General features: G+C 33.2%; 2 protein-coding genes across 14 annotated transcripts in view; one reads left to right on the top strand and one right to left on the bottom strand.

Moving 5' to 3' along the window:
- DOCK7 (dedicator of cytokinesis 7) overlaps positions 1 to 23,224 on the bottom strand; it is a 224,801-nt gene that overhangs the window by 121,582 nt on the left and 79,995 nt on the right. The window lies entirely within an intron of this gene.
- On the top strand, positions 1,324 to 11,431 carry ANGPTL3 (angiopoietin like 3). 2 transcript variants are annotated; one of them, XM_019449064.2, is made up of 7 exons: positions 1,324 to 1,868; positions 2,551 to 2,661; positions 5,628 to 5,742; positions 7,192 to 7,305; positions 7,730 to 7,825; positions 9,580 to 9,846; positions 10,258 to 11,431. In XM_019449064.2, exons 1-7 carry the CDS (start codon positions 1,374 to 1,376, stop codon positions 10,440 to 10,442), a joined length of 1,383 nt encoding a protein of 460 aa, XP_019304609.1. In that variant the 5' UTR covers positions 1,324 to 1,373; the 3' UTR covers positions 10,443 to 11,431. The 2 variants fall into 2 exon arrangements, with proteins under 2 accessions (XP_019304609.1, XP_019304610.1); XM_019449065.2 differs by lacking the exon at positions 9,580 to 9,846.

Here is a 23,224-nt window from a genome sequence, read left to right as displayed (position 1 = left end):
AGAGCCCAATAATGCAGGGCTTGAACTCACAACCCCGAGATCAAGACCTGAACTGCAATCAAGAGTCGGACGTTTAACTGACCAAGCCACCCAGGCATCCAAAATAAGGCATTTTTAAAGGATTTATTATCTTCTCAAAAAGTTCTCAATGAGCACTCAAGAAGGCTAATCAGTAATAATTAAACAAGGCATTTGATATTTTTCCTTTTAATACTATGTTAGAAGCACAGTAGAACATTTGTTTTTGAACACACTATTAATTTGTTGGTTTTGTTAAATTTACGTTACCAAAATTGTTACCAATCTCACAAAGTTCAGAAAAACTTACAACAAGCAAATTGTTTCTGACACTGGAAGTATATAATTCTGGCTTGACTGTACAAGATCACCTAATCTATTGGTCTTTCAGTGGGCACATGGAAAAGAAGTTAGAACATAGACACAGCTTTATATAACACAAAAAGGGAGTGAAATGCCTTTTAATGTATGAGATTTTATGATAATATAAAAATATGGTTAGGGGCGCCTGGGTGGCTTGGTCGGTTAAGCGTCCGACTTCAGCTCAGGTCATGATCTCACGGTCCGTGGGTTCGAGCCCCGCGTCGGGCTCTGTGCTGACAGCTCAGAGCCTGGAGCCTGTTTCCGATTCTGTGTCTCCCTCTCTCTCTGCCCCTCCCCTGTTCATGCTCTGTCTCTCTCTGTCTCAAAAATAAATAAACGTTAAAAAAAAAAATTTAAAAAAATAAATAAATAAAAATAAAAATATGGTTAGGAAAGATATTCTGAAGCAAAAGACATACTAACAATTATAGTGACAAATAATAAGGAATGTATAATCATGTTAGCTTATACAGAGTATCACAGGAATGCTGCATTGAGAGCCCTTAATACCACCTGAGGCAGTGGAGGAAGGCTTCAGAGAGAAACCATTTCTGGGAATAGGTTGCTGTTTCCAAAATAACTAAAATACAATTTGGGAAACACATCCTTAATTCGCTAATCTTCCTCAACCTTAATGTTAATTTACCAGTCAAAAGAGTTCAATTGTAAATCTCTTTTAAAAATCATGGTAAATTAAAATAAGCGTTTAAAAAAGGCAGCTCTCACAACCCTGAAACTGAAGTTTATAATACTGCAGAATTAAATACAGTAACAATTTAAAATGAAGGTTAATTGCTCATTTCTTTGATTTCATTTAGCACTGATCTAACTCAATATAGAAGGTTACATTCGTACAAGTTTACACAGCTTAATGATTAACTACATTCACCTGCCAACCTTACTGTTTGCAGTGTGGCAAATAGTGGTATATATAGAGTTTAGAAGTCTAGGTCTGCCTACAGGAGAAAATTAGTTGAATAATTACGATAAAAATGCACACGATTAAGCTCTTTCTTTTTATTGTTCCTCTAGTTATTTCTTCCAAAATTGACCAAGACTATTCATCATATGATTCTATGTCTCCAGAGCCAAAATCAAGATTTGCTATGTTAGATGATGTAAAAATTTTAGCCAATGGCCTCCTTCAGTTAGGACATGGTCTTAAAGACTTTGTCCATAAGACTAAGGGCCAAATTAATGACATATTTCAAAAACTCAACATATTTGATCAGTCTTTTTATGACCTATCACTGCAAACCAATGAAATCAAAGAAGAAGAAAAGGAACTTAGAAGAACTACATCCAAACTACAAGTCAAGAATGAAGAAGTAAAGAATATGTCACTTGAACTCACCTCAAAACTTGAAAGCCTCCTAGAAGAAAAAAATCTACTTCAACAAAAAGTGAAATATTTGGAGAAGCAATTAACCAGTTTAACTAAAAATCAACCTGAAATCCAGGAACACCCAGAAATAACTTCACTTAAAGTAAGTAGAAATCAAAGAGGGTTCATGATTATGTTTTCAATATGGATCTTTTTTAAAAATGTTTTAGGACATGCTACTTTGTTGAATCATTGAAATACTATACTTTTCTCAAGGAAAAAAAGCTTCTAGGAAATAAAATTTCCTGTTATAATTTCAAGTTGTTTTTTATGATTCTACACTTATTTCAGATGAAAATTATAAATCAATTAATAAAATTTTAGAACACTAAATTATTACAATATTGCCAATTACTAGAGGCAGGTAAAAGGTTAGAGGAAGATAATTTGAAACTATCCTCCCATATTGAAAATGGATAAAAGTATAAATAAATAAATAAATAAATAAATAAATAAATAAATAAAATGGATAAAAGTAGTAAGTAAATGGTAAAGATTAATTCCTATTAAAATACTATGGGTTTTTTTCTTTTTTTCATTTAACTGAACTACTTTAAAGTTCAGGAAATCAGGTTTTAGAGATAGTACATTTTAAATCGTAAAAACAAAAGGATTTGAAGCATACAAGAGAAAATGGTTGCCAATATTCAATTATCTAATCCACTATTAGTTTTAAAAATTTAGATTGTAATAGTTACAAAAAACAAAAAAGACTCACTTAACAAAAAAGCAAAGAAAAAAGAAAGAAGAAATAAACTTCTAACCACCCTACAATCTATGTCCAGAATTTTGTAGAACAGCAAGATAACAGCATCAAAGACCTTCTCCAGACCGTGGAGGAACAATACAGACAATTAAATCAACAGCATAGTCAAATAAAAGAAATAGAAAACCAGGTAAGTCAATATTTTAATGGCTCGTCCAATCTTTTACATAAAATCTAGGTTTATGGGAACATTAAGCCCTAAATTTATTTTTAAAACTTCTAGTTGGGATAGTGAGTAAACCCATCACATTGGCATGATCGTTAAGATTGGAGACTCTAAAGCTCATAAACCACCTCAGTTTGAATCTGGGCTCTAAAACTTTGGTGTGACCTAACTCCTCTGTCTCTCAGTTTCTTCACTTATTCTATGAAGAAAATAACAGAACCTATCTTATAGGAGTGTTGTGAGAAAAAAAAAAAAAACAATTAATTTATGTAAAGTATACCTCCAACAGACCCACTAACATGATTCTATCAAAAGTTAAAATTGGATCACATCTCTCTTTGTTTAAAACCACACAGTGGCTGCCCATCTCACTTCCAGTGGCCACAAGACCCCCAATGACTCATCTCTCTGACTTCATCTCCACTACTCTAGTCATACTGGGGTACTCTTCCCCGTTACTCAAACACATCGAACATGCTGCTGTCTCAAGGCTTTTGCCCATGCTCCCCATAACTGGAATGCTCTTCTCCCTGATATCTGCATGGCCCACTCTCATTTCCTTTAGGTCTTTCTCAAATGTAAAATTCTCAGTGAAGCCTTCCCAAGTCACTTAATCAAAAATTATAATCCCTAAGCCCATATTTAAAAACCTGCTACCTCCTTCATTACTCTCCTTTTTTCCTTTACATGTAGCTCTATTTCATGCAATATATGTATTTTTTAGTTATCTGTCCCCTCACGAGAATGTAAACTCCATGAGAACAGGGATTTTCTTCATTTTTTCATAGCTGATGCCCCAAAATATAGAATATTGTCTGAGACATAGTAGGAACTCAATAAATATGTTGAGTAAATTTAATGTCATATTTAACACAAAGAAGTCAACAAAAGCATGCTATTATTAATAGTATTAGAAACTGTGTGCCTATGTGGATGGAACTGGAGAGTGTGATGCTAAGTGAAATAAGCCATACAGAGAAAGACAGATACCATATGGTTTCACTCTTATGTGGATCCTGAGAAACTTAACAGAAACCCATGGAGGAGGGAAAGGAAAAAAAAAAAAAAAAGAGGTTAGAGTGGGAGAGAGCCAAAGCATAAGAGACTCTTAAAAACTGAGAACAAACTGAGGGCTGATGGGGGGTGGGAGGGAGGGGAGGGTGGGTGATGCGTATTGAGGAGGGCACCTTTTGGGATGAGCACTGGGTGTGGTATGGAAACCAATTTGACAATAAATTTCATATATTGAAAAAAAAAAAAAAAGAAACTGTGTGCCTGATAATTAAAGTTCAATACCCAACAATATAATTAATCTACAATGTAAACAGCTGGCTAGGTGAGGGAGATACCTGTCTTGAATAAAGCTATGTGAGAACCTACACATTTCAATATGGAATACCACAGTTCGAAAATATTAATTAGTAATGCTATGGAAAAGGCACTCAAGAGGGTTCCAAAACTAATACAAACTTGGAGAAACTTGTAAAAAAAAATAGTTGCCAAGAATTATAAAACAATTTCCACTAAACAAACATAATTATATGTTTCAGTAATTTTATAACTCATAATTTCAGGTTATTTTTGCTAATTATGAGACATAATTTACTAAGTTATTTTATTATTTTTCCTAACTATCCAAAAGGGTTTGTTGCCAACAACTAGTTTTGATTTCCATAATTTCCTCATTACATTATTTTTCTTATTTCTTTTTTCTTATATCTTTTATAACAGTTAAATGAGCCTACTCACAGAAACAAAATGTCACTATTATCAAATTACATACATCCTAATAATAAAATGTATGAAGAATTCAAAACAATGAATATCTGAGTTGGAAGAAGCCTTAGATCATCTGATCCAACTTCCTCAAATTTAAAATAAGAGTCTAAAACTCTATGTTAAGTGACTTTAACATCACACAGTTACTTAGGGAAAAAAGGTTAATACCCAACAAATGAACTTTGCAACAGATCCTTATGAATTACGTCCTAAAAAATGCTGATATCAAAAAACACTAATAAGATATTACATATTCTGTGTTTCTCAGTCCAACAATAAGAAAAGCTTTCAGTCAATAAAATGCAAACCCAGCACACTTTACATAAAAGTAAACTTGCTAAAACTAACAATGAAATATTGAATGTATTGAAAGTAAGCAAATAAAGCTGCCAATCTGTCACCTCTACAGATATATTTACATTCCAAAAAAACTATTAAGAAAGCAGCCTTGTTCAGGGTGCCTGGGTGGTTCAGTTGGTTAAGTGTCTGACTTTGGCTCAGGTCATGACCTCACGGTTCGTGAGTTCGAGCCCCGAGCCCCGCATCGGGCTCTCTGCTGTCAGCTCAGAGCCTACTTCAATCCTCTGCCTCCTCTCTCTCTCTGCCCCTCCCCCCCTCAGAAATAAATAAACTTGAAAAAAGAAGAAGGAAGGAAGGAAGGAAGGAAGGAAGGAAGGAAGGAAGGAAGGAAGGAAGGAAGGAAGGAAGGAAGGATAGAAGAAGCCTTATTCAAATTATGTGCTAAGTCTTTAGGCAGGTCTGAGAATCAATCAATAAGGCCTACAACTGAGAATTATTAAAGCTTAAAATCTGCCTACTACTGAATAGCATATATATTCTATTCATGTAAATAAACAGAACATGTTAAAATATGCTAAGCAAAGTCTCTACCTTTGGTCTTGCTGTTTTTTGACTAATTTCTGGTTTGTGCTTGGCTCTCTCTAGTTTTTTAAACCTGTTAAACAATGTGCCTGATTACATATTTTGAGAACAAGTCATCTATATAATCTGTACAGCATTGTTTATCCCTCTTAACATCAAGAGCAATAACATATTATGAACTTAAAGATGTATATAAATTGTAATCTTAATATCCTCCCTCAGATTCCTCTAACTGTATACTCCATACCATTTTTATATTCTTTCATCAGCTAAGAAGAACTGGTGTTCAAGAATCCACAGAAAATTCTCTTTCTTCTAAACCAAGGGCACCAAGAACTACCCCTTTTCTTCACTTGAATGAAACAAAAATTGTAGAACATGATGGTAAGTTAATTTGTTGGGTTTCCTTCTTGAAGGTATTATCATCAAATTCTTTTCCTATCTTAGACATTCCCATAAAAAATAATTGCTATTCTTGGGACCTGTTCTAAACTAAACGAGAGTAAAGAGACAAATCTACCAAATACAATGTGTCAACCTTAATTGGATCCTGGCAGCTCTTTTAACCCTATAAAACACATTTTTAAGACAATCAGGAAAATATAGTTGTAGACTTGATACTAGATAATATGACATTATTTTAAAATTTCTTAGATGTAATAATAGTATTATAGTCATGCAATAAAATAATTTCATGTTTAAGAGATACATGTTGAAACATTTAAGTGGCTAAGGGTCATGATGTTTGCAAATTTCAAATAGTATAGCAAAATACATGTTTGTATATATGTATGTTTATAAAGCAAAAATGGCAAAAGGTTAACAATTCCTGAATACAGGTGGAAAGACTATGAAGTTCTCTCTAATGTTTCTACCTTCCTGTTTCCTTGAAAATTTTCATAAGAAAAACACAAAGACAGGAGAACAAAGTCTCCATTCCTGACGATACTTTAACAAAATAATAATACTTTCAAAATACACTTACTTTTATGTAATTCATACACATACACAAAAGGTCTCTGTAAGTTTCCTTCATGTATGTTCACTCTTTCCACCTGTTGACTATGTGCTATACACCAAACACTGTAATAATGTCTTATGTAGTATTATATTTATATTCTTCCTGGGGAGCCTGGGTGGCTCAGTTGGTTAAGCGTCTGACTTCCTCTCAAGTCATGATTTTATTGCTCCTGAGTTTGAGCCCCACATCGGGCTCTGTGCTGACAGCTCAGAGCCTCAAGCCTGCTAGGATTCTGTGTCTCCCTCTCTTGTCTGTCCCTTCCCCGCTCACACTCTGTCTCTCTGTCACTCTCAAAAAAGGATATAAAATAAATTTATATCCTTCCTTTATCTGACAAAATATGTGTCTAAAATTCTCATTTTGTCACTTTTCTTAAAAAGAAATCAGTTTGAGGGGCACCTGGGTGGCTCACTCGGTTAAAGGTCTGACTTCAGCTGAGATCAAGATCTCACAGTTCATGAGTTTGAGCCCTGCATGGGGCTCTATGCTGACAGCTTGGAGCCTGGAGACTGCTTCAGATTCTGTCTCCCTCTCTCTCTGTCCCTCTCTGGCTTGTGTTCTCTCTCTCAAAAATAAACATCAAGAAAAAATTTTTTTAAAAATCAGTTTGATAATAACTATTTTAATAGTATTTGTATAACATGCCGTCTAATAAATCTGCTTTAGCATAAAGTACTTTCTAGGTAATACATTACTGAAAAAGGCTAAGGGCTACATTCACCACAATTCCATAAAATGTCAAGTAAAAGCCCAAGCTCTAAAGATACAATTCCTATTACTGTATCTTATGTAATAAACTTTCTTGATTCTAGACATTCCTGCTAACTGTACCACCATTTATAACAGAGGTGAATATACAAGTGGCATCTACTCCATTAGACCCAGCAACTCTCAAGCTTTTAATGTCTACTGTGATGTTAAATCAGGTAAAACCAGCCTGAAGAGAAAATGGACTATAATTAGCTCAGGTTACTCACTGCCTATTAAGTAAAACTCAATCCTGTCATCTTTGTTGTGAATATAAAATGAAATATAAGCAACATGAGTAGTTATAGAGCTCTAGTACTTATATTTGCTTTGTTTAGTTTCATATTCACTCATGCACTTATTCAATTATTTTCCATAAAGTAATCTGAAATACTATTGTTAATAAGTTTATTAAGACAAATTCATTATTTGCCCTTTACTTAACTTCTTGGTACCATAATAAATAATAAAATGGTACCACCATAGCAACATTAATAACTATATTACAGTGCTACCAATTAAAACCAAAACAAGAAAACAGTATTTTGTTGCATCTGTCAGCATCAATCTACTAAAGTACACAATTACGTTCATTATATTCAGGTAGTTCATGGACAGTGATTCAACACCGAATAGATGGATCACAAAACTTCAATGAAACTTGGGAAAACTACAGATATGGTTTTGGGAGGCTTGACGGTAAGGTGACTTCATTCATTCATTTGTAAAAACTATTGGGGTGCCTGGGTAGCTCAGTCAGATGAGCATCTGACTTCGGCTCAGGTCATAATCTCATGGTTCATCAGTTCAAGCCCCGCATTGGTCTTGCTGTCAGCGCAGAGCCCGCTTTGGATTCTCTACCCTCCTTTATCTTTCTTCCCCTCTCCTGCTCACACTCTCTCTCTCTCTCAAAAATAAGTAAAAACACTTAAAAAATATATTTACTGAGAAGCTATTATGGATTGGGCATTAGGAACGCAACAACGAATGAGGAATAGTCCCAGCCTTCACAGAACTTCATAGAACACATAATTACATATCTGTCAGTAATCTATACTTATTACAAGCGACTGTTTGAATTATGCTTACCATAATTTCATGTCTGCTCTTAAGTATATGTATCTCAATTTAATTTGATGGCTTCTAATTATCATAAGTATAATTATTAAAGACAATTATGATTAAGTGCTATGTGCTCTGATAAGTGGTAAATGCTATATTTGAATGAGCTCTGAAGAAAACCATCCTTATTACAGGTCACTCTACTTTCTTTTTTTAACATTTTAGATATTAATTATTTGGAAGGTGAAAGGAACAAGGAAACTGTCAGATGTACAGTACTAAATGTTTAAATCTTAATTGTTTAAATATTATAAATGTATACTATAGGATGTGTGATTTAAAGGAAATTAGTTAATACAAATTACTATATTTTGATCACAAAATATAATAAAATAAAATAAGCATAACAAAAATGGTTTTAAACCCAAAAAGGCACATTATAAAAATTCACAAATGTAAGCACTCATATATAAAGTGGAAAACATCCATTATGATATCAAATTTTGACTTAACATTCAGTACTATTTGCCCATTTAAGAAATTTTGTATTCAAACTACTAGTTAAATCCCTAACTAATCTTCTAAGAATGATTATTTGTAACCCCAAAATAAAAGGCTAACTGTTAAGCCCAGAGTATTCATTTACTTCTATAAGTAAGCCATTTGTACTTGTAATCCTTAAAACTGTCTTCTAATTCAATAGCAATAAAACAGTTTGTCTTTTTTCCTTAAATACTTTAACAGAAGACTGTGATAATTCAAAAGTGTCTATATTTGCTATGCTTTTAGTTTCAAAGAAAAATAATTTTTAAAACTATAGAGAAGTTATTAAGAATTTTTTGACTTAAAATGTCTATAAAATTCTATTCCCTTATTTTTCTACAAAGAAAACGTATATCAAGCAAATATCAAAGGCCAAGACTATATTTGAAGAAAATGACACTACTATCCAAGTAATACTGGATATAATAGTAGAAATCCTTAACAAAACTTTTGATAGTATATGGGTATTAATAAATTCTTGATAGCAAAGCCAGTACACATAAGGACCCAGAAATGAGATAATATTTTACCAATGACCAGATCTAAAATATCTACAATTGCCTAATATATTTCATCCAAGAAATACACCTCACAATATTCATTTTAGAAAGGCTAATCAAACTTTAGGCAGGCCTATTAATATTTTTTATATTTTTTGTACATTTCACTATATTCAATAAAATTGTTTTAAAAAGAAATATTTTAAGAGACTCTAAAATAACCACGGGATTCAAGGCTAAAACAATTCATTGATTTGCACCAATAAAAAACACTAAAAAAAAAACGCACAAAAACTGTTCGTGCCTAATCCGCAGGTAACAACCCACAGATTTTCACTTTCTTTTCAGGAGAATTTTGGTTGGGTCTAGAGAAGATATATTCCATAGTAAAGCAATCTAATTACGTCTTACGAATTGAACTAGAAGACTGGAAAGACAACAAGCATTATATCGAATATTCCTTTCACTTGGGGGATCATGAAACCAACTATACATTACACCTAGTTGAGATTACTGGCAATGTCCCCAACGCACTCCCGGAACACAAAGATTTGGCATTTTCTACTTGGGATCATAAAGCAAAAGGACATGTCAACTGTCCAGAAAGTTATTCAGGTATCTTTTTCCTAACATCAATAATTCATTTTCATATCTACAGAATGTCTTCCCAAAGTATTAGCTAATATCTACAATGTCAACTCTTTAAAAACTGAATCCCAAATAAACATTTTGACTATAGGTAAAAATGTCTTAACATAAGTATTAACTGGATTATGGTTCAACTAGGTATTTTACCTAGAGATTTTATTTTATAAGAACTTATTTTATAATAATGTTTTATAAATAGCCTAAGATATTTTATTTTGGGTGGCATACATGAGACTTACACAGATTATTTAAAATTGGGATACATGCATAAGGCATACAATACTGTCATATTGTAAGAAATGAAGATGTACTCATAGGGAAATGCATTAACAATAACTAGAGTTTGTATTCATTAAATTCCATATCTATCTTCTTTAGGAGGCTGGTGGTGTCACGATGTATGTGGGGAAAACAACCTGAATGGTAAATATAACAAGCCAAGAGCAAAAACTAAGCCAGAGAGGAGAAGAGGAATATACTGGAAGTCTCAAAATGGAAGGTTGTACTCTATCAAATCAACTAAAATGTTGATCCATCCAACAGATTCAGAAAGCTCTGAATGAACTGAGACAAATTAAAGGGCCAACAAATCAAACATTAAATTCATCTGAAATTACTGTGGTTTAATAATCTGATATTAAATCCCTAACACAAGGATTCAGAAATAGACTCTTGATTTTAAAGCCACTATCAACTTGAAAGTAAACATACCATCAAATCACCTCAAAGAACACCATTTATCTTTCCCAATCAAAATTCTTATATCATTTATACATATATTTTGTGATATGAGTATCAGTTTTATATAGTCACAATCCAAATTTTAACCAATGGGTGAATTTTTAAGTAATTTTTTTAAAATAAAAAACTTACAAGGACTTTTATTTTAAAAGGCATCATGTAAGCTAATTTTACAACTTCCTCAGTTAAAAAAATTTTCTTGCCAAAATTCTGAACTTGAATAAATATAAAAGACTGATAATTGTATAGTTCCTAGATTCTGTAATATTATTAATTTAAAAATTAAAATTCAGTCAGTTCAGAGTACACATAAAAATCTGTAATACTAATTTTAAAACTGATGTTTCATTTTGCTACAACAAAATGTGAAACAAATGTTTGGTATGCTTTATTTAGGAAGTCAAATGAAGCAGGATATAATACTATATTGAAGTAGATTAACTGTCTTAAATGCAGTAGATCATGATTATTAGGTCATATTGACTTTAATATCAGGTATCACTGTATCGTAACATATTTGTTAACTTATGTATATACTGCATACATTTTATATGTTTTAACACTTAATGATGTGAAAACAATTTAAATGGATCTTGTCAGAATGTAATGAGAAAGAATGTATTTGCAGCATCAAGTTAAAGTTTAATAATTTATTCTCCCTGGGCACAGTATGAGTCTAATACGTTTGTGTAGGTTGTCATATAGAACTAAAAATCATAACAAGTTGTTGAATGTTTAAACAGCCTGACAGATGTGTATGTACATTTTCAAATTCAATAAAGACTCATCCCTTAATATATAGAAATTTAAATTCTTGTAGTTTTTTTAGTGACATGTAATAGAAGTATGACTATGCTATTTCTAATTTAAATCATTTAAATTCTAATCCTCAAGGATTACAAGATGCCAATCTTCTGACCAGAATATCACTTGTCAGTATTTATTTCTAAATAAGGTTTTTAAAGAAACTAGCAAATGGAAATAAAATTTTGAATTAAATCCAGTTTTTAAAGAATAAAATGCCCAAGTTACATAGTGACTTACCTTAGTCAATAAATATTCGGCATTATGTATTTTTCTCTACATGTCATATATGTATAACATGTCATATGTAAACATGTATGATCTATGTGGATCCTACATAAATATTTTGTTTCCAAAGAGTACAAAAGAACAAAGGCAAGAATAGGTTTTAGTTTTTAAAACCGCAGCCGAACTGTCAAAATTGACTTTGGAGCCAGAATGCCAAAATGACTTTTTTTCACAAAAAAATTGGAAGCTTTCAAATACAAAATAATGCATTATTTAATATATCAATTGCTTCTTCTATTCGTCCTTTTTTTTCTTTTTTTTTTTTCACAATTCTTACACAGTAAGTTTCATTTTGTTCCTTTTAGGAGTACTAAGTTAGTTTTTTTCTGCATATAAAATATGCTCAGTGGAGAGATAATTCTGGAAGAGAAAATTTTTTTTTTATGATTCACAAATCATGTCCTTCTGTCCTCACTACTTTGCCAAGTATTCTAATTACACCACTAACTCACAATTGTCTAATCAAATGGCCTTTCCTCAGTCCACATTCTCTTGGATCTCTCTGCTACTTACTAATAAACAATATTCTTCTTCCAAATTTCACTTTCATTTCACTTCCACACTACTATTACACTCTCAGGATTATCCTTAGCCTGGATGCATTTTTATAGCCCTATTCCCTCCTAGTAAGTGATATATTCGGGCCAATGCACACTCTTCAATCATCTCTTCTACTCTGATCCTCAGAAAATCTATTTACTCTCATGGACTCCTCTATTTTCAATGAGTAAAGTTCCCAAATTTATATATTATTCCCAGATCTCTCTCTGGTTCCCCTTCTTACATTGCCTGTTTGCCATTCCTCCTTTTGATACCCTATAATCTCCTCAAATTCAACATATCAAAACTCATTAAAGCCTTACTGCCCCTGCTGGTCCTTCCTTTCTACCTTATCACACTCCTCCTTACTTCTGCATATTCACTAATGGTAGTATCATGCTTCCAGTCATCCAAGCTTAAAACCTGGAAGACATCTCTGTTTTTCTACTTTGTAAACCACCTCTCCTGTATCTGAAGCCACTAAATGGAATACAATCTTCCTCTGAAAGGTCTGTTAATATGATACCATTTCTTCCCATGTCTACTGCCCAAAGCCCACCAAGACCCACTTTTACCCTGAGTTTTAAATTATCTAAATAGTCTCCTAAGTTTGTCTATCTTCCTTCAATTTTCCTAAAACAAATTTACAATGGCTACATCCTACTTTGACCTATGATGTTCAAACTTGTCTATTAAGAGTTTAACAGAAAAAAAAAAAAAAAAAAGAGTTTAACAGCTTGAGAATAATGAAAGCATTTCCTTACAGTGCTGGGATGAAAATGGCTTTATATAAACACAAATTTTAGAATCTTACTAGGATTTTATCTTAAATCTTACAATTTATCTTAAAATTGCATGTGAATTGTGTATTCTACTCTATAAATCATCTCCATATTTAAAAAAAGTTATTTTTTCTCCAAGTCTTCTAAAAAGTTATGTTCCTGGAAGATATGTCATGTTTACCCTGTGGTCTTGCAGATTTCATATAGCAAGAATGTATACCCCAATTCAAAGGGCATAAACCTACAGAACAAAATCCCAATCTCTTTCACGTATTCAAGAGTTTCTACAATCTGACCCCAAGGTATCTCTTCAACCATTTCTTGCCCAACACAAACCCTCTGCACTAATCAAAATTATCTACTTTTTAACACTGCCTATTTCCTAAAAGTGCATTTCCTAATGCCACTCCATTTATTTAGAATGCCTCTATATGACTATCTGGTTGGGTAGGTCCTACTTCAAGATCCAGATGATCTCACTTCCTTTACAAATATCTTAGTAAATGGGGGCTCCTCCCTCAATATTTACAGCATTACTGTCTGTACCCCTCAACTGGCATTTAGCAAATCAAGAAAAGACAGAAAAGTACATGTGGCAAATGATAAAAAAGAATCATGCAAAAATAGTAATAAAAACTCCAAGAGCATCAAAAAAGATGGTCAATCTACTTAATTTTAGTAAATCACTGCCAAATTTCTATACCAAGAGTTCACTCTGAGCCAGTGTGAATTTTACTAAGAGCAAGTATACACATTACTCATTTCAGAGTTACCTACTGTTGTATAATCTGTTTCCTCCCCATCATCCCTTTCCCTCCTAATAGCATAACTCATGGAAATCAATTAGCTCATAAATTAATCAAAACTGTATGCATTAACCAGTATTTACTGAATTCCTAGTATTTGTCTTCTTTATAAAAACTATTCCAAATATGGATTGTTACATATTTGACCTTCTATTATAGGATAGTCAAATTTCATTGTGATTTTTTCCATCATAAACAACCATAATCACCGTGTTTGTGTTTGTGATGTTGAGTGATCATCCAACACAACAGTTTTGAAAACTGAAAACAAGAAACATTATAATTAAAAATAATTTAAGGCAAAAAGAAAAAAAAAATTAAAAACAAAATGACCAAACAGTTGGCCCTCTTATCAAAGTCCAAGTGTTCTCAAGGCAAATCAGCTAGGACAAAATTACTCAACTGGTGTGAAATGTTGAGTTCAAGGTCATGAAAGTAGGATTAACAATCTCCCATAGTATGCCTTTATAAAATCAGGTTTCAATGACATTTTAGAAAACATAAAATCAAGGATGCCATCTCAAACAAAACTGTTTTTCTAAATTCATATGTTTAACCCTGGAACAATCATACATCCAACAAAATGATTAGGTATATCTCAAAGAGCAACAATCTACAACCTTAAAGATGTAAAGCTGTACGTATTTTCATATAAACAACAAAGCCTCAGTCTCCACATTCCACATATGAGAATAATAATAATGTTGCCAAATGTACCCCACAGGGTTGTTGTAAACCTCAAGTAAAATATGGTATTTGAATGATTTTATGAACTAAACAATGTATATACGACAATAAATTTCATATATTGAAGAAAAAAAAATGATTCTGTAATTGTAAAACAAAACAAAACAAAACAAGGTATATACTTATAAAAACTAGATCTTGGATATCGCTCCATATCGCTATAAGTAAAGAATCTGTACAAATTTTTCCTAACTGAAAATACACTAATTCTCAGGATAGGAGAACAAAACTGCTCTCCTACTCTGCTCTGCTACTGTTCTAGAACTTTATTCCTTCCCTCGCAGTCTGAGATAACACGCTTCACATTCAAATGCAAGCCCTTAACTAAAAAATCTTGGGTGGCTATGTTAAAATGGTAGAAAACAGAGCTCTCAACTCATAAACTTTTGTATTAAAATAAACTAGGACCAATCAAGATAGAATAAAAGCAAGACTGGTATATCTAGTGCAAAACTGGAAGAGTAGAGTACTACCAATAGCTTGAGACATCCATGAAAACTAAAAATAAATATAAAAACCTATACTCTAAAGCAGGGGCTATAAACTTGAATGGGGAGTAAAATACTTCTTCATTGTCACTGAAATTTGCATTTCCTTAAATAATGAATGCAGGAAACTAACCACACCAGTATTAACTATACCTGAGACTTTGTTATTAACAGAAATGGTACATATTTTTATATCACAACCAGTACTGGTATCTCAGAATATTGTCACATGCTTATTACTGCTTAGAAAATATAGTAGTTTTTAGACATGTGGCTAGATATTTAACTCATTAGGAAAGAAACATGTCAGAACTTTAATATCTTGATAATTATAATTCAATGTAATTAATTTCCTTTGTTATTCTGTTTTATTTTATGCATGTAAAAACATTATTCCAAAAAAGAGAGTCATAGGATTCAAAAGACTGCCAAGAGTACCATGATAAAAAATTTTAAGAACCACAAATTTAAGCAAGATCTACTGTCATATAACCTAGTTCAAGAAACATGAATTACATGGGTCATAGTATGAATATATACATTTTGAGTGGTGGCCAATCTGCTTCTAGCAACAAAACACTAGAGAAAAAATTCAATCAGTATGTAATAAGCTTATTAAACTACTTAACAGAAAAGATACTGAAGGATGGACAGGTAAATGATACCATGACTAGACTTTGTTTTTATAGAACTACAGTAGTGCCTCCTGGGTGGCTAAGTTGGTTAAACATCTCTCCGTTTCAGCTCAGGTCATGATCTCACAGTTTGTAGGTTTGAGCCTTTTCTTGGGCTGTGCACTGACAATGCAAAGCCTGCTTGGGATTCTCTCTCTCTCCTTCTCTCTCTGCCCCTCCCCCATTCGTGTGTGTGCATGCTCACTCTCTCTCTCCCTCAAAATAAATTAAAAAAATTTTTTAAAAATAAACTACTATAGGGAAAAAGGGAACAGGTAATACATAAAACAAGAATGATAATGGAGGTTAATTGTACTGTTCTACTTATTTATTATTTTTGAGAGAGAGAGAGAGAGAGAAAGAGAGAGAGAGCGAGACAGAGACAGAGAGAGAGAGAGAAAGGAAGCCAGGGAGGGGCAGAGAGAGAGAGAGAGAGAGAGAGACAGAATCCCAAGCAGGCTCTGCTCTGTCAGCACAGAGACCAACAAGGGGCTCCAACCCATGAACTACAGAGTTCATGACCTGAGCCAAAACCAAGAGTCAGACATTTAAATGACTGGGCCACCCAGGCACCCCTATTCTATTTACTTTTGTGTATGTTTGTAATTTCCCATTATAAAAAGGTTAAGACTATATTTAGGTTAGTGGGGCACCTGGATGGCTCAGTTGAGTGTCCGACTTTGGTTCAGGTCATGAACTCATGGTTTGTGGAATCAAGCCCAACGTCTGGCTCTCTGCTGTCATTGCAGAGCCAGCTTTGGATCCTCTGTTCCCACACCCCCCCCCCCTCCCCCAGTCTCTCTCTCTCTTTCTCAAAAAAAATAAATAAATAAAATATTTTTTAAAATGACTATGGGAGGGGTGCCTGGGTGGCTCAGTCAGTTGAGCATCCGACTTCGGCTCAGGTCATGATCTCAAGGTTCGTGAGTTCGAGCCCCACGTCGGGCTCTGGCTGACCGCTCAGAGCCTGGAGCCTGCTTCTGATTCTGTGTCTCCCCCTCTCTCTGCCCCTCCCCTGCTCACGCTCTCTCTCTCTGTCAAAAATAAATAAATATTAAAAAAAAATTTTTTTTAAATAAAATAAAATGACTATGGGAGCGCCTGGGTGGCTCAGTTGGTTGAACATCTGACTTCAGCTCAGGTCATGATCTCGCAGTTCATGGGTTCAAGCCCCAGGTTGGGTTCTGTGCTGACGGCTTGGAGTCTGGAGCCTGCTTCAGATTCTGTGTCTCCCTCTCTCTCTGTCCACCTCTCATACTCTCTCTCAAAAATAAATAAACATTAAAAAAAATTTTTTTAAAGACTATATTCAGATTAGTAAACCTATAGGTTTACAAACGATTATTAAGAATTGTATGGGGCATATTCCTAACTGCTAACCAAGGTCCAAATCAAAATGAATGGCATCCTTTCATTTTGTTTCTTATACTGATTGTTACCAGGTATGAACCACTGCATTCATTCTTATATTCTTAGTAACACAATATTTGCTAGATACAGTCTTTCTAAAACTTAGAAAAAAAAACAAAGATATGAAAGTTCAGTAGGTGATTACAACTAAGGCTACTGTTAGGAAAGAGGCCAATTCTAACAACCTTGCCAAGAATAGCATGTGCTCTGTGACATAGCTCTTAAAAATCAAACACACAAGCATTTGCTCAATTAGATATACTTTGATCTTTATAACTCAAATGCAACAGTGGAGCTCAAGCACGAATTTGGAGCATGAGTAACATTACACATAATCCAGTATCTAACTTTTAAATGATTTCAGATACTCAATAAAAAACATTTTTCCCACTGGTATTATTTGATTATCTTAATGTGACAACTGGACTAGTATTTTTCTGTGATATTGTGATAGCATAAGTATTTCCTTGATAAAGTAAGCACTTGCTGCAAATAACCTCCATTTGGCACAATAAGAAATACATGACATTAGCTAAAAATTGCCATATACCTATATACCCTCATTTATCCCTATAGAGGGTTTGAAAAGACCAGGCCCTTCCTGGATTAACACTATACAAGAATAAGTGAACAACTAATGTGTAGGGGGGAAAAAAAACTTATTTAAATACAAAAATCTCTAATTTTAGGTATGGCTTAATAACAGATTTTTTAAAATATCTTTGAGAAATCTCAACAATTTCTTCAAAACATATTTTGAGGGGCGCCTTGGGTGGCTCAGTCGGTTAAGCGGCCGACTTCGGCTCAGGTCATGATCTCACAGTCCATGAGTTTGAGCCCCGCGTCAGGCTCTGTGCTGACAGCTCAGAGCCTGGAGCCCGTTTCAGATTCTGTGTCTCTCTCTCTCTCTGACCCTCCCCTGCTCATGCTCTGTCTCTCTCTGTCTCAAAAATAAATAAACGTTAAAAAAAATTTTTTTTTAAAAACATATTTTGAAAAAAATAAATAACAAATTAAACTAAAAAATATATTTTTTACATATATATCCTTTCAGACAGCTTTTTCTACATTGTCTGATAATAACCATAAAAATCAGAAGCCAAAGGTGTTCAATAATAGGAAATCTGTCATTTTCAGAATATACCTCTTTTTAACCTATGTTCTCTCACCTCAGCCAAATGTTTGTTTCAATCACATCCATTCATTCTCCCTCTATTCAGACGATAATTTTTTAAAATCTTTTTTACCTCATGAGACCCTTTAAAATACACTCAAGTTTTACACTAAAAAATAAATATAATGTGTAAATATCTTAAAACTCACATTAACAATGCTGAAATTTCTGGGTTTTTTTTTTTTTTTCGGTTACAAATGTGAAAGCCCTCTGGAATGTCAGCTTTGTCATCTATAAAACAGAGATAATCATACTGTTTCTATGCAGGTTGCTAAGCACAGTTAATGAGATAATGATGGTATATGAACTAATGCCAACTTTTCTTTCTTTTTTGAACATTATTCACTGGGATAATGTACACCTATATATTTGTGTAATAACCACTAGTGTGTATTACCCCAAATTACGGCCTCCTGTGAAACATACCTTAAAAGGTTAAAAAGAATTCAGACTGAGCTAGAATATTATTGTGATCCAGCAACAATGTAGTCAGCAAATATATATGGAAACTTATGCAAATTTTTTACGATATCTATATGTTAGCTGGTATCTGCCGAGGTTTCATACATCTCCTTTTGTAATTCTAGAATTATTTCTATGCTAGATTTTCTAGATATGATAAAGGTTTTTTTAAACAAACTACAAATTCCTAAAAATTTTAACTGTCATGACACTCAAATTTTTTAACAGTATTAAGTACAATAAGCAACCTATATGATTTGATGTTCAGGTTACATGAGCATATAAGGCTCAAGTAATAATACAAAGCAAGATACCTTCTTGCTTGGGATAACCTCCCTTCTTATTCTTAAATCATCCTCTTATCTAATTATACCCCCCAAAGCCCAGTATCCTTATGCCTTCAAACTATTCTCTCTCGAGTTGTGTAATACTTGGATAAATGTAATTTAATAAAGCAAATGATAATAATAATGACTTAACTTTTATCAAGCATTTTTTTTTAAGTTTACTTATTTTGAGAGAAAGAGAGAGAGAGAGAGAGAGAGACAGAGCAATGAGCAGGAGAGGGGCAGACAGAGAGGGAGAGAGAGTATCCCAAGCAGGCGCTGTCAGCACAGAGCCCAATGTGGGGCTCAACCTCACCAACCGTGAAATCATGACCTATGCCAAAATCAAGAGTCAGATGCTTCACCAACTAAGCCACCCAGGCACCTCTTTAATGGAGCATTTAATATGTGCCAGGCACCTTACAAAAACCTTTATATGTATTACCTTATTTAGTCCTCACAAATTTCTATAATATAGGTACTTTTATTATCCCTATGTAAAAAAAAAAAAAAGAGAAAGAAGAAAAACCAGTCAATCTCCAGTTTAAGATAATTCCTAAAAAGAAAATATGGTTGCAAAATATTGGTTACAGGAACCCATTTCCCACTTTTTCATGAAATATGCATTTCAAGTAACACTGAAACTATTATTTCCTTATATATCTTGGAGATTGATTTTATAAAAAACAACAACTGCATACAGTCAAATTTACAATTATTCATTTTTAACATCAAAGAAGATTTTTGGCAAAAAAGTAACAGGAGGAAAAATATCAACAAAGTATAGAAACCATAATTCTGCTTCTATATTCTCGTGTGCCTAACTTTATTTACTTCTTTGAAGACACCCTTATAGCAGAAAATTATTAATCTCTTTCTTAAACAAAATAATGCATCTTTCTTGCTTCAACAGCTTTCATGGGTAACCTACTACTAACAGAGCACTTAATGATCATTTCTGCACGCTAAGAAAGTTAGCAAACTTGACATCCTGTATCACAATTTACCAAAGTATGTTAATGAATTAAAGCATTTTACATAAGATCCTTAAAGGCTGCACATAAGATGAAAAAAGATTATATAAAATTCTAACGTGAAACAGGGCGCCTGGGCAACTCAGTGGGTTAAGCATCCCACTTGTGATTTTGGCTCAGGTCATGATTTCACAGTTTGTGAGCTGACAGTGCAGAGCCTGCTTGGGATTCTCTTCCTTTCTCTCTGCTCCTCCCCTGCTCATGCTCACAATCTCTCTCTCTAACACAAATAAACTTAAAAAAAAAATTCTAACCTGAAACTAATTTATTTTGATGAAAAATTTTAGAACCTAAAACAGTAGCTGTTTTCACTAAATGTTTAATAGGAATAAACCTAAACTTATTGATAAGTTTAGCTGATTCTACTATTTCTGGGAATAACTGCTCACTCATGAGAGAACAGTTCTTCTTTACACATTTGATGAATCGTTAATGCCTGGGATGAGTATCAGCTCTTTAATTAATTGAGTATTTAGATACAGTGCAAGCTAAAGCCACTGAGATATGTTAAAAGATATCTCAAGATCACTGTCAAGTTAATTAGCTATGAATGCATTCTTACACTTGAAAAGTTTACTGCCAGAATAGAAAATAATTATAGTTTTGAACAATCAATTATCTTTACTGATGCTAAACACTTCAAATGGTAAGGCATTCAGTCATAAAAACCAAAATCAAATACAAATAAACAAGTTACCTGAAACAGCTACTAATACATGTTTACTTAATTTCCAAAAACTCATACAGCTAAACCACAGTAACTTATAATTTATTAAATTTACACTTAAACCTTTTGGTGTATTAACTTATCCTTCTTCTCCAGGAGGAGTACCTGATATATTAAAACTGGATACATACTTAAGAGGAAACAATATGCTTTCTTATTTAGTGAGATGTGTACTCACTTGATACAGGTTCTCTACCCAGCTCCCATTCAAATCCTGAAACACGTCTAGATTTTCTATTTTGGCCCTTGTTTCCATTACTTCTTAGATATAATACTCGAGGATGCCATTCCTATCAACTGTATACTCAGCTCAATTATAAGACATTAAGGGGCGCCTGGGTGGCTAAGTCAGTTAAGCATCCAACTCAATTTGGGCTCAGGTCATGTTCTTGCGATTCGTAAATTCAAGCCCACGTCGTGCTCTGCACTGACAGTGTGGAGCCTGCTTGGGATTCTCTCTCTTACTCTCTTTCAGCCCCTCCCCCACTCTTACTCTCTCAAAATAAACTTAAAAAAAAATAAGGCCTTAAAAAATTATTAAACAAGGATAAATAATGATGTACATTTTGAGGCAAATAATAAGGTAAATAAAAGTGTTCTACCTGCTTTAATAAAAATATAACAATTATCTAGCAATAAGAAATTTTAACTTTATTCATATTGTCAATAAGTATAAATGTTAGATGTACTACCTCCCAAAGGATGAATAACATAGAAAATAAGACCTGGGTTCAAGTCCAGATAAATTTCTTAATCTCAGCCTTATTGTGGAGAAAAATAAATACAGCCAGAATTAAAAGATTCCTTTGGAATTGTAAGATTCCTCTGACACTGAATAAATTAATTTAAATGAAAACAATTACATACTATAAAGCACTAAATAAATGTTGTCATATCAGTACATCACATGAAAGTTCAAAACACCAGGGATAAAGAAAACAACTCAAAAAAGCCTTGAAAGGAAAAGATAAGAACCAAAGATTAGCAGTCAGAAGTATACTGGACCACTCAAATGCTTCACTTAAAGTCAGAAGACAGTTGTGTCCTGTTTTCAAAGTCTTGACAGAAAATAATTTAAACCTTAGAATACTGTATCCAGCAAAATTAGTAATTCTGGAGTAAAGGTAAGATAAACGATAAACATATCATCAGATATAAAACTCTTAGAGAATTTACTCCTATACATCCTATTTCAGGAAGATACTGAAGGCTCACAGTAAAATAACTAAAACAAGAAAGAAAAATATATGGGATATAAGGACTCCATCGCAAAAGAAATGCAAAGCAAATTTCCAGCATAATGGTCAACAGGCTCCAATATGACAACTGCACTGAGTCTAGCGAGCCTAGGAAAGTCCCTCTGCCGCACTTACAATTTAGTTCCCAGGGGAACAGACTATCTGATGCATTCTACTGTACTGCAAGAAGCTTTACAGAGAATTTTAGTGACAACACACTGAAAAGTAGGGAAAACTAAATAATGTAGCTATTCCAAGAAAATAAAAAGCTATACAAAACAAATGCAGGAATAGAATCATAGTAATCCACATGGCTAAGCTGCTAAAATTGTTACATAAGAATCACAAACGTAAAAAAAAATAACATTAATTTAATGAAAAACTGGGATATAACTATACATGGAAGAGATGACAAGTGTATGTATTTTTTCCTGGATTTATGCAAGCATATATATTTCTAGGAAGGAAAATATAAGAGTTAAATCTTCATCTTCTGCAACAGTCAATAGATATTTAAAATTGAACAAGAATCAAGAAATAGTAGCATGGATGTGTTATTTAGAAACAAGAAATAAAAAAACAAAAGAAAGAGCAAAAAGAGTTGCCAGTGATTGACATACTGAAAATTAGATATCAAGGTAGGGAAAAGCTGGTAAAAATGAGATGAAAGACCTCCGTTTTTAATTTTAAGCCTACAGTACTTATAAAGTTTAAGTATAGTCATAAAATCATTTTAAAATACTTAAATATGCAAATAACAAAAATAAGCAGGAAGATGAAAAAAAAGACCACTCAACGTCCCCAATTTCCAAGCAGAAGCAAAACAGATAAACACAAGTTAGGGATGCTCTAGATAAGATACCTGTACTAGATAAGAGGTACAGCTGATAACCTCAAAATGGTTTCAGACACACTTTAGATTATATAATTTCTCCTTTATTCCATGTCCTTGTAAATACTTAAATCACAATTTATAGAAGAATAATTTCATGTTACTTTGTCTCTCTTAAAAACAATATATATTTTCTTTAGCCTATCTTCCAGAAATTTTACTCACACTAAGTGTCAATTACATGTAGTGTTTTGTACTCTGTACCCTCACAA

The sequence above is a fragment of the Panthera pardus genome, unplaced genomic scaffold, assembly GCF_024362965.1.
Source record: "Panthera pardus isolate Hobbes unplaced genomic scaffold, ASM2436296v1 HiC_scaffold_11, whole genome shotgun sequence".
NCBI lineage: Eukaryota > Metazoa > Chordata > Mammalia > Carnivora > Felidae > Panthera > Panthera pardus.
Note: the sequence above shows the minus strand (reverse complement) of the source record. Positions and strands in the feature narration are given on the sequence as shown.

Bases quoted from the DNA above. Each gene is read 5' to 3' on its own strand.
- ANGPTL3 (XM_019449064.2), top strand. From the start codon at position 1,374: ATGCACACGATTAAGCTCTTTCTTTTTATTGTTCCTCTAGTTATTTCT. The intron at 1,869-2,550 runs GTAAGTAGAAAT...ATCTATGTCCAG, and splicing joins CAGAAATAACTTCACTTAAA to AATTTTGTAGAACAGCAAGA. The intron at 7,826-9,579 runs GTAAGGTGACTT...CTTTCTTTTCAG, and splicing joins TGGTTTTGGGAGGCTTGACG to GAGAATTTTGGTTGGGTCTA.